The 17809-nt window shown below is 37.7% G+C and overlaps 1 protein-coding gene across 1 annotated transcript in view; it reads left to right on the top strand.

The window, feature by feature from the left end:
• Positions 1-17809, top strand: part of LOC122768138 (copine-9-like) — a 97936-nt gene that overhangs the window by 72538 nt on the left and 7589 nt on the right. Inside the window, exons 11-18 of the mRNA XM_044023903.1 lie at positions 1246-1321; positions 1506-1559; positions 1735-1796; positions 3132-3178; positions 4835-5016; positions 12269-12396; positions 16071-16173; positions 17178-17235. Of these exons, the coding sequence (XP_043879838.1) occupies positions 1246-1321; positions 1506-1559; positions 1735-1796; positions 3132-3178; positions 4835-5016; positions 12269-12396; positions 16071-16173; positions 17178-17235 (710 nt within the window). The remainder of the gene's footprint in view (positions 1-1245; positions 1322-1505; positions 1560-1734; positions 1797-3131; positions 3179-4834; positions 5017-12268; positions 12397-16070; positions 16174-17177; positions 17236-17809) is intronic.

Here is a 17809-nt window from a genome sequence, read left to right on the forward strand (position 1 = left end):
TGTAATGTCAACACATTGTAAGAGCATTCCACAACCTCAGGCATGATTGCAAGGATTTAAGTAATCATTTAGATTTGAGATGTTATTTATTCATATTTAGCTTGAAATTTTAAAGATTGATAGAATGTATGCATGTGCCGGTGCTCATTTTCAAGCCCTGTGTACAGTATCCAGTGGGAGGGAGGGGGACTGCAAGTTATGCTTTTATTTCACAGTAAAAAAAAATACTTGCTCCCATTTGTTTCGTCTGTGTTGAAATATGGAGATGTGTTATACATGTATACCTCAGCATAGCTTCACTTTATGCTTGACACAGCTTACCATGCTTCCCTAAGATTTATAACAAATTATAAAGCTGTGGCTCATCACTGTGAGTAAAACTGCAGGGGAGATTTCTGGTCTGTGAAACAGGGGAAGCTCATTTCAGGCCCAGGTATTTATCCATAAATTCTTAGGACATTTTAGAGGACATTTGCTGTCAAAGAGCAATCACCTCTGGTTGGGCTGCTCTGTTCACTAGTAGTTTCAGCCACTGGCATGTTTTTGTTTTTAAGGCAATTACTGGCTTGCTCTTGTATTACCTTTGCATCACCTTTTTGCAGAAAAGTACTGTTAAATACTCTCTGTGTTCTCAGGACTGTCCTCTGCTTTCTGTTTTAAATGTCTGGACAGAAACTGGAAAAAGGGCTTTTAAATGTTCTGCATCTGTGTTGTGGAATGAGCTGCAGACGCCAGAGTTTAAACAGTTGGGGTTTTATTTAGTGTGAATGTGTTTAATGGTCATTCACTCTCAAATCAAATGACACTGCATTGCATGCAAGTTTTAATCAGCTTTGGCTCCGATTGGCATCAATGGGAATGTAAGACCTGGCTGGCTAACTTCTAATGTCTGCTCTATTATTGCCATGTTTGCCATTTCTGTCACAACACTATGACAAGCATTCATCTTCTGGCTGTTTGAGTTAATATTTGTAGTAATTCTTACTTTTTAAAACTTGAGACATCATTCAGTATCATTTATTTACATCTCAGTGGGAATCTCTCCTGGTTAAATAAAGGTTCCAGTGGTCAAGTCTCAACAGTCAGAGAGTCATTCTCATTTTCACGTCCGTCTCTACATGACTCGCTGACTTGTGATCAGAAGTCTTTGTAGTCACTGAGACTTTACACTACATGTTTTCTTAAGTGTTACTAACAGTGGTGTAAACAGTATGGAGACACTTTTTTTCCCCTATATTTTTACAGTCACGACTTCATCGGCGAGTTCACCACCAGCTACAGAGAACTGTCCAGAGGCCAAAGCCAGTTCAACGTCTATGAGGTAAAGTGGGATTTAAAAAAAAAAAGACTTCTTCTTGACTTTGCTTAATTTTACTTTTAGAATGACCTTCATATTATCAGAATGAAGCCTCAGGAAAATAATCATGCTCTGTATGGCTTCACATTTTGTTCTCTAACGCATCAGTTCAACAACTCATTTCTTGTTTCCTGTCTTGTGGTCTAAGGTTTTGAATCCAAAAAAGAAAGGCAAGAAGAAGAAATACATCAACTCAGGGACGGTAAGAACTGTTGGTGTGTGTTTCATCAGCAGCTGTCACCTCTTTCATGGACATGACTCAGCAGCAGTGACATTTCAGAGCAGTAAACGGATGTTGTTTCTCCATGATCCCCCTCCATCTCTGTCGCCGCTCCACTGCTCTCTGATGTTTTTGTCTCGCTCGCTCTGTCTTCAAGGTGACCCTACTGTCCTTCAAAGTGGAGTCTGAATGCACATTTGTCGACTTCATCAGAGGAGGGTAAGAGCTCATGCCCTTCAATGAATTGCTAATGCACAGTGATGTGATGTAGTAAAGTTAATGTGTGCAATAATATGCAATATAAACTAATTATTATAAGTGTCACCTGGAAATATGCAGCTTTCATACTGACTATCTGTGAGAAGCCATTTGAGAACAATAGTGTTTTGCATGAAGGTTACATCATAAAATAGCACAGCAGAATGATTTTACACACAGCCAGTGAGACAAAGACAAAGTTTGCTTCTGTCACAATGCAAGTCACTTGCTTGAGCTGAAATATACTGTATGAATAAGTCTGAAACATTTGTGTGAGGCAATGTCGGGAAATCTTCTCTGAGATTCCTCCAACGTGCTGATGATACATCAAAATGGAGAACTATTGCTGTATGATGCCCAGATGAGATTTTATATACGGCACACAGCTTCGGTTTGGTTTTATAAAGTGTTATTTATGGCCAGGGACACTGGGACAGAAAATCAGCCCTGGCATTTTGGCATTTTTTCTTACACATCTTAAACACCACTACAGTATAATGGGAGTCGTGTGCCGTCCAAATGAGCACAGCTGGTAAGTGCAGGTTTTGCATTGTGGCAGTGACACACAGAACTGCAAAATTGTTATAAAACAGTACAGTTATTGTATTAAACTTTTGGTGTTACGTACCTGCATAATGACAAAGTAACATTTATGATGATGTCAGTCACACTGGGTTTACCCACGAGTAGGAGCCCCTGAATAGTAAGTATTATGTAATGAAAGAACTCAGGTCATTCATTTACTGTCATCTTGAAGCACTGCACTATCTCTGCCACTTTCTTTTTTATGTAATATTGCTGTTTTTTTTCCTTCTTCTTGAATGGTTGTTTGAACATGTATTCATGTTCTGCTGTGCTTCGGCGATCCTTGAGCTGAAAGTTGTGTAGTGTAAACTAGGCTCACATGAGTTTAGTTTTTTTTATTTCCTCTTTCCACTCTTCTGTTCGTCCTCGAAAAGCTTATTCTCAAGATGAATTTGTACCATTGATTCTCTTTGTAACCACAGAGATTAATTTAAAACTCGCACACAAGGTATTTATGAGGCTGTTATACTATATGGACATCTACTTTTAGACAAATAAAGTGTTTAGAATGTTTGAAAGGGTTTGAAAAAGTTAACACGTTTGTGAAATGTGAAAATAGTTATTACACTTTTATACTGACATGTCTATGCAAGTATACAGTGCAAGATTAAGTGACATTATTGAGCTGTTGCTGAGTTTCTCAGTCCAATCTGTGAGATACTGACACAGTCCTAACTGTTCTGACTGATAATGTGCTTCCTTTCTCACCAGGACACAACTCAATTTCACTGTGGCTATAGACTTCACAGCATCCAATGGTAGGAGAGATTTCTTTTCCCCAGTGCATGCAGGCAATGTTCACATTTGTGTTGTAAATGAGAAATGTGACAATCACAGACACCTGCAGAGTCTATGCATGAAATCAACGTACGTTCATGACAACAACGTCTCTTTTTATAACCATTTTTTTATTCAAGAGAAGGGTTAGAAGGAGTTCAGAAAAGAAAGCCATGATGTGTGGAAAATCTTTTTCCACTTTCACTATATACTTTTTTTTAATGAACTTATGAATAAAAGAGGTGAGAAACTTAGTACAGGACATGAACAATTAAAGGAAGGTATTCTGTTTTAAACAAAAGCACTCCTCCTGAGAAATAAGAACATTTACTGATTGAAGAAGTACATTTTGAATTAATACAACAGTATTAAAGCAATAATGAATTGTGCAGGAGCCACAATACATTTTCCTCACCTGGCAAATTATATGTAACTTGCAAAGGTTAATTAGATTACACATAGGGTTGTGTGTGAGAGTGAATGACTGTTCTTCTGTGTGTTGGCCCTGCACTCGACGGGCGACCAGAGTGTACCCCAACCTCTGGCCCTGTGTCTGGGATTGACTCCAGCTCCCCACAACCCTTATGTGGAAGATACAGCATTAGAGCATTAGACAATCATTTAATGAATTAATGAATGTTGTGATGATACTGTCAACTATAAAACTGACATGCTTATTCTTAAATGTGGCTCCACCACTGAAATACTTCTGGCTTATTTCATTCAGTTTCATTCATTCACATAACAATGTTCTCAGCCTCTGTAAAGAGTAAGATTGAAACCATATCACTGGTGATAGTGTAGGTTATGGTGCAATAATTGAATTAAATATAACAAATTGCAAAAGATATTGAGGAATTTTCATATGTTATTGATAATAACATACACTTGCTGCAATTTTATCACACACGTTTAAATTCAAAGGTCTGTAAATAAGAAGAATAAGAAGGGTTTTTTTTTAATGAAACATTCAAAAAAGAGGAATGTAGCACACCTCTTACACTTCACAGAAGTTTCCATAGAGTGACTCAAAGCAGAGAGAAATGTGAGAGAGAGAGACATAGCAAATGACAGACATCCAAAGATGTTGTCTTGTTGTTTTTGTTGCCTGTGGTGAGATTCTAAAAATATTTTTCAGGATCATGTGAAACCTTTGTGACAGAATGCAGAAAATATTATTTATTAATCTTTTCCCCTACATTAATTAATTTATTGCATTTCCTCACTGGGGATTCCTGGTATGGTTTTGAAAAATTAGGAAAGTTTAGAACAAACACATCCCCATCAAAACTTTCAGCTTCTAAACATTTCTAAACAAATAACAGCAACTTCAAATATAAAACACTCATGAATATTTTCTGCATTGTGTAACACAACACGCATTAGCTGAGTCTAATTAGAACTGTGAGATTTGAATAATGCTATACTCACTACACAGAGAATGGATTGTATCTGCACAAGCAGGTATTTTGATGGAAAACAAACATGTATTTCATGTGTCACTGACACTGGCTCAGTGCTGCAAGTGCTTATATCATGTTTTATTCATGTGTCATGATATCAGGACTTTTCTTGTCCTAATTCTGTGTAAATCTCATTTTGTAATCTTTCTGTTTGGGTGGCACTTTTCTCTGCAGGTAACCCGTCTCAGCCCACTTCACTGCACTACATGAGTCCATATCAGATGAATGCATATGCCATGGCGTTGAAAGCTGTAGGAGAGATTATACAGGACTACGACAGTGACAAACTCTTCCCAGCATACGGCTTTGGAGCTAAACTTCCTCCAGACGGCAAGATCTCCCACGCCTTCCCACTAGTAAGTTTCACCGACGCCTCTTTCACATTAACAGGTAAAATCAGGATTAGTGAACCATGCCATTTATTTTACATCTGTGACTTCAGTGCCTCATTCAAACTCAACAGCGAGTGAGCAAAATTAGAGCACTAATAAAATGAAATAAAAAAAATACTGATTGTTGTCCCAAGTTATAAAAAAAGTGAGGTTCTCAAAAACATTTATGAAGATCAATGTGTCTCTTAATTCTGCAGTCCAGTTTTGCTTTTAGACAGCAAGGGAAGCCCAGCTCCATCTAAAATGTTGTCAAATATGTACTTTCATATTTATTATTATTATTATTATTATTATTATTATTATTATTATTATTATTATTGTTGTTGTTGTTGTTGTTGTTGTTGTTATTATTATTATTATACATTTTATTTGCGCCTTTTCTGACACTCAAGGTCACCTTACATAAAAACACACAAATACAACATAAAAATATAATAAAATACAGTAAAATATAATAATAACAGACAGTGCTGTGTGGTCAGTGAGAGTATGCTTTTCTAAAAAGGTGAGTTTTTAGTTTAGCGATTTGAAATGTGTTTCGGAGGTCGGGAGGAAATTCCAGAGCTGGAGGCAGAGTGGCTGAATACTCTGCTCCCCATGGTGATGAGACAGAACAGGTTTTTTTCACTGTGGTGAGCTTGACGATGATTGGACAAATGCAGCAAAATCGCCACTTCCACAGAAGCTCAACTTCTCTTGGAACCAATGGAGCAGTGGGTGGGTGCGGACGTTGGGCTTCTGCATGACGATTGGATAAAATGTCTAAAAGGCGGAACCAGTTTTTGATTGACAGCGTTGCAGAAACATACACGACAGCGGAGCCTTTTCTGTCTCAGTCCTGTGTGTATTTTGTGAGTCTGTAGACAAATCGCTGATCGTTGTGTGTTATTTTCTAATATATATTTGGTAATATAGGCCATTTTCATTTCGTTTGGACTCAGAAATCACCAATTCCAACAATAAGCCTTGAAATAAAAAGTTTTTGCTAACTGGTTTTATTTATTGTCACTTAAAATGTGTCTGTCAGGTGTAAGGTCTCCCAAGCTACTGATGTAGAGTTTGCACCCATTTTGGTTTCCTGTCAAGGCTGAAGGAAAACATGCAATCAAACACCTGAGGCAAGTCAAGGCAAAAAGAAGCATCAAAGAGAAGAAAAAAAACACAAAGCCATCCATTAGATTGACAGCACCTTAAATGTCAGACAATGACTTTGGAAAAATGTCTCAACCAATACTCTTTTTTTTTTCCATTGCTCTAATTAGTTTTTAAATGACTTCAAGTCCTGATTGTCCTGCTAAGCATTTGATTCTGTTTTAGTTAATTGCTTTTTTTTTTCCTCAAACCCATCAACCGCATTTTCTATTGTCGTGTCAGGCAGGTGGTTTTTAATGACAGTTCTGATAAACTAGCAGTAAAAAGCTGAAAAATATATTTGTTAGATATGTTTTAGTCTGTATATGGGTGTAGTCTCCCAGTTTGGAGATACAGTACAGTATTGCAGAAGTTTTATAACCTTTCTTCTTGACTTATAGTGTCAGTGAATATTTTCCTGAGCAGGTTTTGATCTCAGACAATAAGACTATAATCAGTGGCTCAGTACATGAAGTGACTTTAAAATGAAACTCCAGTTTCCAGTGGTGGAAATACCAGATGAGAGCAGGTACATTATGTGGAAATATGAAGGTACAAGGAAACTATCTAAACATTCTTTGACTTCATTAATTGATGTCTACAATAGATAGATTGATCTTTATTGTCAATGTAAGAAATATACAACGGAAGTCAAGGCACCAGATGTAAAACCAGAGGTCGAGTGATAAATAAAATAAAAATAAACACGCACGTTTACACACACAAACACACACATACATATACGTGCAGTGCAACTTTATGCGGTAAACATTAAATATACTGCACGCCAGAAGATATTGCACTCTAGCTGTGTGATTTTCGCCCAAAAGTTGCCCCTTCTTATCCTTTCGTGACCTCGACATGAATTTTGCACCAACTCCCTCTACTTATTTTGGTGAAAAAACTCCCAATATTCACACAACAGCCATGGAATAAAAACACATATTTGCACTCCTCCTGTAAATAAGATGTGAGCTTGTTTAATATAATAAACAATGCTCACAACCTATTGTGAGCATTGTATTTTCCCCTTTCCCATTCCCTTGTTTTTAAAATGATGAGATAATAATTTGTGCTGTGTAATCCCTTAAAAAGAACTTAGAAAAGCTTAGCCTCTGTGTTCTTTACCACAGTCCAGAATGATCCTGCTGTCACAAAGTTTTTTTTATGGTCATTCATTATAAGTAATTATTCTAATTACTATTTAAATAAAAACTATAAATATCAATTAACATTAAAATGTTCACATAACCCAAATGACCTGCTACTCTGTACCAAATCATTAAGTCAGTTAGGGCTGGAACTGCAACGATTATTTTCTCAATTAATTGGGTGATCGTCGGTGCTCCTTAAAATGTCAGAAAATGCAGAAAAATGTTGCTCTGTGTTTACCATACCTGGAAATGATGATGTTTTCAAATGTCTTGTTTTGTACACAAACCAAAATAACTCCGTTTTAATGATTTTTTTTTTATATGGAGTAAAGAAACCAAGAAATATTCACAATTAAGATGCTGAAAAATCAGAAAACGTTTTTTAATTCTTTAAAAAACACTCAAATGGCATATGAAAGTAGTTGGCGATTAATCTAGTAATCGAGTAATTGTTTCATCCCTCAAGTCAATGAAAGAAAAGGTTGCACAATCCCACAAGTTGTAGGCATTGTAGAGTGTTTCTGTGAAAAGCATGACTAAGGCAGTGGAGAGGAACAAAGGGTGGGAGGAAGAAAATGAATCATGCTGCACATGAAAAGAGAAGATGTTTTTGTTTATTTGATGGCATGACGGTGACAGAGTAATAACACAGATGAGAGAGACACAACAGCACAGGGAAACATTTTGATTTTGCTCAGCATAGCTTGGCATTGTAGGATGACTAAAATAGCAATTAGCAAGGCAGCAAAATGGAAAAAAACAAACAAACAAACAAACTTGCACCTGCTATGATTTCAATCGACTGTTATAGCTGACAGTCACGGTAGAAGAAATGAGGAAGAAAGTGGGTTGGAAAGGAGCATAAAACCAGTTTTAAATCTGATGCTGTTCAAACCCTGTGGGATAAGAATAATAGGAGCTATATATCTATTTATTTATTTTAAAACAAGATGCTAATATGGCCAGAGCTTTTTCATGTGGGTGAAATGCCTCTGGTTTTTCATAAGTGGGCTGAGCTTCTCTGACCTGAAACTGTCATTTTTAATCAGGTTTGTCAAATCCCATGATCCTCCTGCTGGCTCCCACAGCGTGCAGTCAAAAGTCATAGGTGCACGTGTGCGTTAACATCTGGCCGGTGGAGATGCTCATTCCCATATGAGCAGCCACTCATTTAGCTCTGCCAATTACGGCTCACCTCAGTGTGACAAATCCCGCCACTGTGTCGTGGTATGGCAACTCTAATTAGGAATGTATTGTTTTGAAATAGCTGGAAGCATGTCAAGCAATCTTAATTCATCAACATCATGTAAAAGGTTTGTACTTCATCATCACCAAACACGTGGGTCACATATGGCGGATCATGAGTTTGGTGAGGCTGGTTTTGTTCACAAAGCTCCTTTATTTATTTGCCCTGGTTTAATTAAGAGTCAGAATCATTCATTAACTAGCAGCACTTGTGTATATGAAGTCCTTATAAAGACCATATGAGCTTACGCAGTGTTGCGCACTTGTGAGTAAATTAAGAGTCAATGTACCTTGACGCAGCCGCTTGTTTTTGAGGACATGAGATAAAAATATTTGTCTTTGATGAGGTTTATTTGACACTGATTAATGAGGAACTTCTGCTGCACTGTTTTGTTTTGTTTTAAATTAACGCTGGCGTGGATCGGTTTTTTGATATTTGGAGAAATCCATGTTATTAAACAAAATCTTCATAGGAAATAAAAAATAAAAGTAAAAGACAGCTTTGAGTATGAACCTGCCAATGGCTACTGCCTCGATAATAATGATAATAATTACTGCAAAAGACACATTGACACGTGGTTTAATAATTTGTCAGCATCATGTGCCGTTGCATCAACTATTTTGGAGTTGCCACAGCAGATTATCTGCTTGCCCAGCTGTCGTCTACCGGGCCTTCCTTCTTTAAATAACAACAGGTGGTGAGATGATTGTGCAGAAAGAGACTCCCTGCTGCCATTTGAACAAAGACAACTTTAGTGTTGCAAGCCAGCATCAGTTCAAGCACTGCAGTTTGCTTGAGAGGGTTTCGACATCATCATCCCATACATCACATTGCCCATTTTAACCTCCTACAATATACATGTTATATCATATTTCATTTACTATAACAGTCTGTATCATAGACTACAAAGAACACTCATCCGTACATGTTGCCATAACACTTAGCAGTGGCTGTGCTTGATGTTTGGCGTGAATTTTAAGGTAGTGGAGCAAGAAGATGCCTTGTGCATGGAGACATACTTTATTCACGGTGGATTTTTCCGCAGTGTTTCACTGCAGTCTGAATATGCAAAGATAATCCAGCTTTTACCACAACACAGCCACCTGGGACCTTGACTGTGGTAAACAAACACTTAAGCTGTCTTTGTCTGACACTCTCCCCAATTTCTACTCAACTTTTGCATCTCATATGTTGACAAAAAAAAAACAACACAAAATAATAACTCCTTGCATTTCTACGCACCCTGTGCTCGAACCCTAAATATGGAATATATTTAAAAATGCCAGCATGTGGATTAAAAGAAGAACAAAAGTACAAGTACAAAATACACTGTGGAGCAGAAATGAAGTGAAAATAATTGATTAGCTACACAACTGAGGTCGCTTTATTTAAGTATTTATTTATAGAAAATCATTTTTACTCACCATCTCAAGAAATCAGAGAAATTACATTTCACATTTGTCATTTCCTGTTGTTCCAATGTTGTTAAACATACGTACTCAACTTTTTTATTAGATCTGCAAAATTAGTAGATAGATGTGTTTTTATATACAACATCATTTGGAGGCATTTTGGCTCGACCAGCCATCACAGAGCAAATGGTTTGTGTCCATCAAATGTTGCAGATGCTTCCAAGATATTTCAAAAAATGATTACAGCCGCTGCTTGAGCAGGATTGATCATGTGTGAAACAATAAAACACTGAGCCACTGATCCAAAAAAATTAAGGCTTTTTTTTTAATGAAAAGATTAACCAAAAATATGTTTCCATTTACTTCCAGCAAACAAACTTTAACATCCATCTGTAGAGCAATCTGCTGTGATCAAAACTCTGTGTAGCTTCCATTTTCTTCATGTCACCACAACTCACTCATTAAAGGGATAGTTCTTTTTTTCTTTTTTGAACACGATCACTAGACAGTGTCCAGTGTGCTGCCTGTTTGAAAAAGGAGACAGAAGAACAGGAACATGATTAACATTGAATAACATTCTAACTGTATGTTTTATTTGGATTATTTTCAGCAGTATCAGTTCACTCACTCATTGAGAGTGAGGTCTATTGAAATCAGCCAAAAAATAGTATTTTCTACTGATGTGCAGATTCATGTTTAAAATAATTTATTACTGTATACATGTATTTGGTTTTCTTGATGTGGGATTTGATGTTCATTTCATCTCTGAGTTTTTATGCACATGTGTGCCGTTTATTTGCCTCGCCATTGAAGTGCAGCCTTAAGAAGCACAAATGTGCTTATAGTGTGAATCAATGTGTTTTTGACAGGGTTGAATGACTGGATTCGCCGAGAACAGGGATGCAAGCAGGGCATTACAATGAATAAATATAAGAAAGTGAATGTGTTTAGGTAAGTGTTAGAAATCAAATAGTTCAACTGAAAATGTATCTACACATTCACTGGAAAAACTAGATTGAATTACTACTAAGTAATAGTCCCCAGAGCTGACATCATTTAGTAAACCTGTACAAGGTAAATGGTCTTTACATATCGTTTTTCCAAATTTGATGACCACTCAAAGAGCTTTACACTGCAGTTTTACCATCCACACCACAGTGCTTTGCTATGAATTGGATATTTTTGACTTTTTTACAAATGTCTGCCTCTGTGTTGGTGATAAATATTTGTGTACAGCACCTTGAACATACCTGTGTGCATGAAAAGTGCTTTATAAATAAAACTGCCTTCCCTTCTCAGCCACAGCAGCCCATAAACACAGTACAGCAGACCACTGGTGCAAATATCCAATCATGTTGTGCAACTCAGTACAAAAAAGAACAGTGACTGAGGCCACAACCTTCAAGTGTTGATTCAAGTTGAAAGTGATGACACATATGACTATTATTACTAACCATATTTCATTTTTTAGTACCTTTAGTGTTACCATTTATTCATCTTCTAAAAGAGACTTCCAGCTAAATAATGCTCCATGTCAAAATGTAAAAGTCTCTGGTTCCAGGACCACGAGCTTCTGGGACCTCCCCAGTCACAAGAGGTATATCCTGCAGAAAACTCTAGACAGTAGAACAAAAGACTGGCAGCATAAGCTCAGAGGAAAGCTTAATGGAATCCGTGACACAAAGAAGTGATGCTGTTTGAGAGCAAATTAAGGAACTAGCCTGTATTAGTATGGTGTAAGAGAAATGCATCAGTAGGTCACACTGTTGCACTGAATAACATGGCCACTTCGAACTATCAGGGGTTGGTGTTGATGCAAACTGAATTATAATTATAATATAATAATATATAATATTATTATATAAGGGGAAATTATAAAGACAGTGATTTGTACCCCCATTTCTTGTTATCCCCATTAACCCTTAACAACATCAAAATATATATCATTATAATCATGCTAATGTAGTCATGGCTGGCTTAGTTGGGCTGCAAGAGCTGATGGAAGGGTTTTGACGTTGTTGTTTGTGTTGTATTAAGAGAGACGCAAGAACATCCAGACTGAGACGCAGGTTTCAATGAAGTTTGCAAACAACTTCTTTTTTGTAACAATCTGGAAACGTAAAAAGAAATCCTTGTCTGAAGTAGTATGGGTTTCCAATAGCTTTATAGAGATTTTAAGGCAGTATGAGACTATTTCAGTTGCCATCAACAGTTTTCATTAGATCAGTTTTTCACTGTTTTGTTTTTTTCTCACTGAGTTTTCTTTCTTACAGAATTCCAATGCAGAAAACCCAAACTGTGTGGGGATCGATGGTGTGCTCGAGGCTTATTTCCAGAGCCTGCGAACAGTGCAGCTGTACGGCCCAACCAACTTCTCTCCTGTCATCAACCAAGTGGCTCGGTGAGATCCAAACACACACACTTGTTTAATTGTGACAATCCTTTCTTTACAAGCCAGGCGTTTCATTCATACTTTATTGAGGGTCTGTGTCAGCCTGGTGTTCCACACGTGTCTCTGATCCCACATTCCATTCCAATGTACTGTCCAATATGTACAGTTTGGAATTGGCTTTTATCTACCCCCTAACCATCACAACCAAATGCCCATCCATAAGCAGGATAAATATACAGTATACTGTACCTGTATGCTGAAGGTATATGTGCAATGTCTCCATGGTAACACCCTAGGCTACGTATACCTGACATGACAGCAGTGTGGGTAGTGATGTGGTGATATCAAGTGGCAAGATTTCACATTATCTGAATTTAAATTCAAAACCTTAGGCGTAGCAACCTTACAGAAGAGGATTAGGGCCAAATGGAAAAAAACAGTCTGACTTCTTAGATTAATGTCAGAATTCTGTATTGTTTCCAAATAAATTCATATGTGGTCTGTCACAATAGAGCGATGCTCTATGATGCTATTTAAGAGACATACACCTGTATGGAAAAGCACAAACATGACCTGTGCACCGATACAAAGGCTTTTACATGCAAGACACACATACAGTTTCATATTCACTTCAACATAATGTCACTCATATGTAAAAGATGAGAATGTCCACGTGTTTCCTATGTACGTGTCACTTGTGGAGCCAGCTGTTTATGTACAGTACACATATCATGAATGTAAACAGCAGACCACAAATGCAGTAGAGACACGTCATGTGTAAAGTGGAGTTTTAATAAAGTGACATCACAATTAATCATTAACTTTTGTCTCACAGATCTTTTTTGGATGCACTTATTACTGATGTCTTCATGTATCAGTCTGACAAGTGAACTTATCAATTTGACTAATTGGGCAGTGAATTAAAATACAGGTGTCTGGCAATTATTGCAGTTCCATTTGCACTCTAGTATGTGTATTATTTTTCACATAAGCAAGCTTAACTAGTATGAAATGACAACTCAAACATGACCCTGTTGCCTCCATCTGCTCTCCAGTTCAAATGTTTTTTTTTTCTGTCTGATGTTTAATTTGTGTTTTACTTTCATTATGATATATATTTTTTTCAATTATTATCCATCTTCCCACTGTGTCAGTGTCTGGAACAGAGTAGCTTAATGCGTGTTCTTGCTGGACCCGACATCACATGTCGCCCTATGGACTAAACTAAAATGTTTTTTTGCAGTACAGCTGCTGTTAATGGGTTCTTACTGGTGAAAACCTGCTACTGCGTTTTTAGCAATAACCTCCACGTCCCAGCTGAGCGTGATTGTGGTTGAATAACCATGTGGGCTCAAGAGGTTCAGAACACTTTTTTTCTGTCTGCTCAGAGCGAAAGAGATCAGAGTGAACAAATCCCTGTTCACCTTTTCCTTTCTTTTCATGTCTTCATATATGTTTGTGTCTTTGATTGTCAGGTGTACTACTCTACCCTTCTGTTTCATCATCACATCATCAACACCGACTTGCTACGCCTCCACGCTGCCCCTCCTCCTCCCCCACATCCTTGTTGTTTGTCTTTCTCTCCCTCTCTTCTTTCTGGATGTCTCCCACCTACTTCCCCTGCTTCTTTTACTGTGCTTCTTTTGTTTCTCATTTCCCCGAATGAACTCCTCATTGGTCTCCTCCTTGTCCTTCTCTCGGTCCAGCACTTCTACTTTGCTGTTTTCATCCATGTGGGAGGTATACTGTACAGTAGAGTTGTGATGAAAACAAATACAGGAGGAGGAGGAGGGGGAAGGTGCATGGTGTAATCCATATGCACATAAATATTCACTGCCACATGCATCTGCTCATGACAACATATTCAGCCATCATAACATCACTGACAGTAAAAAATACACTGGTAGTTTTTTAGTTTATACTTGCATTGTTTTGTATCATTCAATACACTCCCAGTGTTATAAGTTGTATTAGAAAAAACACCTGCTTAATTAATCAAACATATATACATATATATACATATATATATATATATATATATATATATATATATATATATATATATATATATATATATATATATATCTATGGTTCCATGCTTGTGCCTGTGTGGCATATTCAACTTCCACCAGTTTTGCATGCAAATGCAGGTGAATTGTATTTTGTCCACAACCATATCTTCCTATTTTCCTCTTTTTTTTTTACAACTTGATGGGAAAGAACAGACAAAAGGAAAGTGCAGCAGCTCTGTGGATGTTAGAAGTGACAGCAGCTTCTGCAGACACAGTACAAACAACTGTTATAGCACAATTTCTTCCCCCTTCCGTTGTTTTACCTGTTGAAGTGAGCGAGCTGGGGGCTGCAAGAGGAGGATAAGAGAGAGGAAAGAACATGGAGGAAACAATAGGGATAGATGAAGAAGACAGGCAGGAGAAATTCAGCAGACAGAGAGACAGTTTGCCATTTTGCTCTTACCCTCAGGCCAGAGTGAGAGCGTGAGCCAATCAAACAGTGAGTCAGACAGCAGGTCTTCCTTCTTCCTGCTGAGATCCTACCTGCAAAACACACACATGCACACACAGCCAGCATGTATTTTCTCTATTTCTCTATTATACAACACAGTTGTATGTTATGTGGATTATTATGAGAGTCTGAGCTGGCACTGAAGAAGTGTGTATGAGGTAAATCAGAGCAAATCCTTCAGAGTGAAGACACATTAAAAGGTCAGAGTTCCCCCCTTTGAACAGTCTGCCATTAACACTGCATGATAAAATGGAGGCCTGCGTTTCATCACTGCCTTCTTTCAGCTACAGAAAGCAGAAGTGCTGATGCACATGGATTATACCAGATACACCAAAAAGTTGTGTGTCTGATTATCAGCCTAAACTGACATTGCATCCCTTCATTAATTCTGTTTGAATTTAGTTTGTCTTTATGTTAGGGGTGTACAACAAAACATTTTGATTTCTTGGGACTTTGAAGATCAGTCAAGATATTGCACATAGTCTTACATCTTGATTTTGTTAAAGTTTTTTGAGCTTAGTCTTGGTAATAATATTCATGAAAACAATGAGGGAAATAGGTCAATAAATCATTCAAACGTGGAAAAACTGGGTTGGCAGTTGAAGCTAAAGTATGATTATACTGAATAGTCACCAGGGGCGACTTAAACCTGCCTCAGTCATAGTCAGTCAGTCAAGTTAAATGAGTCATACAAGCAGATCACTTCCTCTGTGACCAGAGTCTGTGAGTGATTTCTTTTACCACCTCATCAGAAGTGTGATGTTACTTTGAATTGTAAATGTAGATGTGTCGGCAAAGGTTCTCAGTCATCCAGGTCAGAATCTTCTTCAGTAGTTGGCTGTGGGCGACTGGCCCTCAAGCAAGTCCAGTCGCCCCCACAGCTAGAAGAAGAAGTAAACGTAGATGATTTAAGGTGATTTAACATGAGTCATAGTTCTCAGCTACACATCCCCACTGCATCATTTTGGAAAGCACTGGAAAGTTGGCCCAGACAGTTGACATCAGCACTTCAAGGTCCAAGATGAAAAAAAAAAAAGTACTCATTATGATTAAACCATAAATGTATGTTATTTTATACATTTGTATTATTTCGTTAACAGTAAAATAAACACATGAGCATGTTAAATTAACATGTTACTTCTGTATGTGTGTGATGTTAGATGTGCTGCAGAAGTGCTGGACGGCTCCCAGTACTTTGTGCTGCTGATGATTACTGACGGCGTCATCTCAGACATGGCTCAGACCAAGGAGGCCGTGGTCAATGTAGGTCAACACAACACAATACACAAAGTCCTGCACTGTATGCAATGACGTTACATTGACTCTGCTTTGTCTAATAATCACTGACACTGTACATTTCTTAACATCTCCCAGCAGCAGGTCACTGATTTAAAACAAAAAAAACATTGAAAATGTCAGTGCATTTAAAGTCTGAATTACATTAAAAACAATGACCATGACAATTACATTACATTACATGTCATTTAGCAGACGCTTTTATCCAAAGCGACTTACAATGGAATCAAGGACAATTAGCTAGGGGTGGAATCGAACTTGCGACCATGATGTCTGTGGTACACAAGGTAGGGTCTTAACCACTGAGCCACTCCACCCCTAATAATATACAAATAGCTGTTTTGCCAATAGTACTATTGGATTTGTCAGTTTTCATGACATAATTTTGTTGTCGGGGGAGTAAACAAATCAAGGTTTTATTCTTTCGATGACTTTGGCTCACTTTCTTCAGTTCCATCCTCGTCCTCAGAAACATCACGCTCACCTTCCTCTTCAGTGAATATCACAGATATACTGTCGACCACAGTCTTGGCGAGACATCCTCCACAACTGAGAGTATGCTGTCTTTCATGTTTAGCTATGTCGGTATGTTGTGTCACAGCTGTGACACCCTTTTAGCAATATTGGCTATTCTAAATGTCAATCAATGTGACAATAAGACCCTCCCTCGCAGCTCATCTTAACTGAAAATAAATAAATATGTCAGAGCTACTCACGCTCCTCCGGGAGACAAATCTAAAGTTACATTTTGATGATTATTTCCAGAGGAAGCAAAGTATAGGCCATGATGTCACCCACTCAAACATGGTCCTCCATTTTCTTACTGCCTCATACAGTCACTGTGGATTAATAAATATAACTGAACGTATAACTTAGTACGAAAGTGTATACATTTGTTATAAACAGTGTTTGTGTATTAGATACAAAACACAGTAGTGTGTGTAACACGTCCCTCTGTGTTTTCTCCACAGGCAGCCTCCCTGCCTATGTCTATCATCATAGTAGGAGTAGGCCCTGCTGAGTTTGACGGTAAGTGTCTGTGAGTGTGTGTGTGTGTGTGTGTGTGTCATATATCAGAGATGTCATTAATTCGTTCAGTTCACACAGTAGAGCAGCCTCATTGTAATAATAATTCAGTTTTTCCAGGGGAAGATTTAATAGATTTATATTTATTGAATATGCATGGAAATTCTCCAGGGTCTGTGCAACACTGAGCACTGTATTTGAATGCATTTGGACCTATGAGACTGAATGGGTCTCCACTGCAATTAGGGATTAAACCAGCATTTCTATGTGGTGCACTTATACTTTTCTCTGTTTGTTTTTTTTCCCAACAAATTAAGTGGTTCATTATAAGAATGAGCTAATCTGATACTCACTGGTGCTATGCTTGTCAAAATCACTGATTCAGATATTGGGAAAAGTAAAATCCAAAGTCTGAAAACCCTTGCTGTCATGTAAATGCTTCACTGAGCAGAGGCTGTAGAGGTTGGCACAGGCTGCCACGCTGCAGTAATCATGTCTGCTGTATGGACTTATTTTTAGGTGAAAGAAAAAAAAGGCAAAACAGAGCAGAATATGTGTTGCACATGTTGGAGCATTA

The sequence above is a fragment of the Solea senegalensis genome, linkage group LG4 (genome assembly GCF_019176455.1).
Source record: "Solea senegalensis isolate Sse05_10M linkage group LG4, IFAPA_SoseM_1, whole genome shotgun sequence".
Classification (NCBI taxonomy): Eukaryota; Metazoa; Chordata; class Actinopteri; order Pleuronectiformes; family Soleidae; genus Solea; species Solea senegalensis.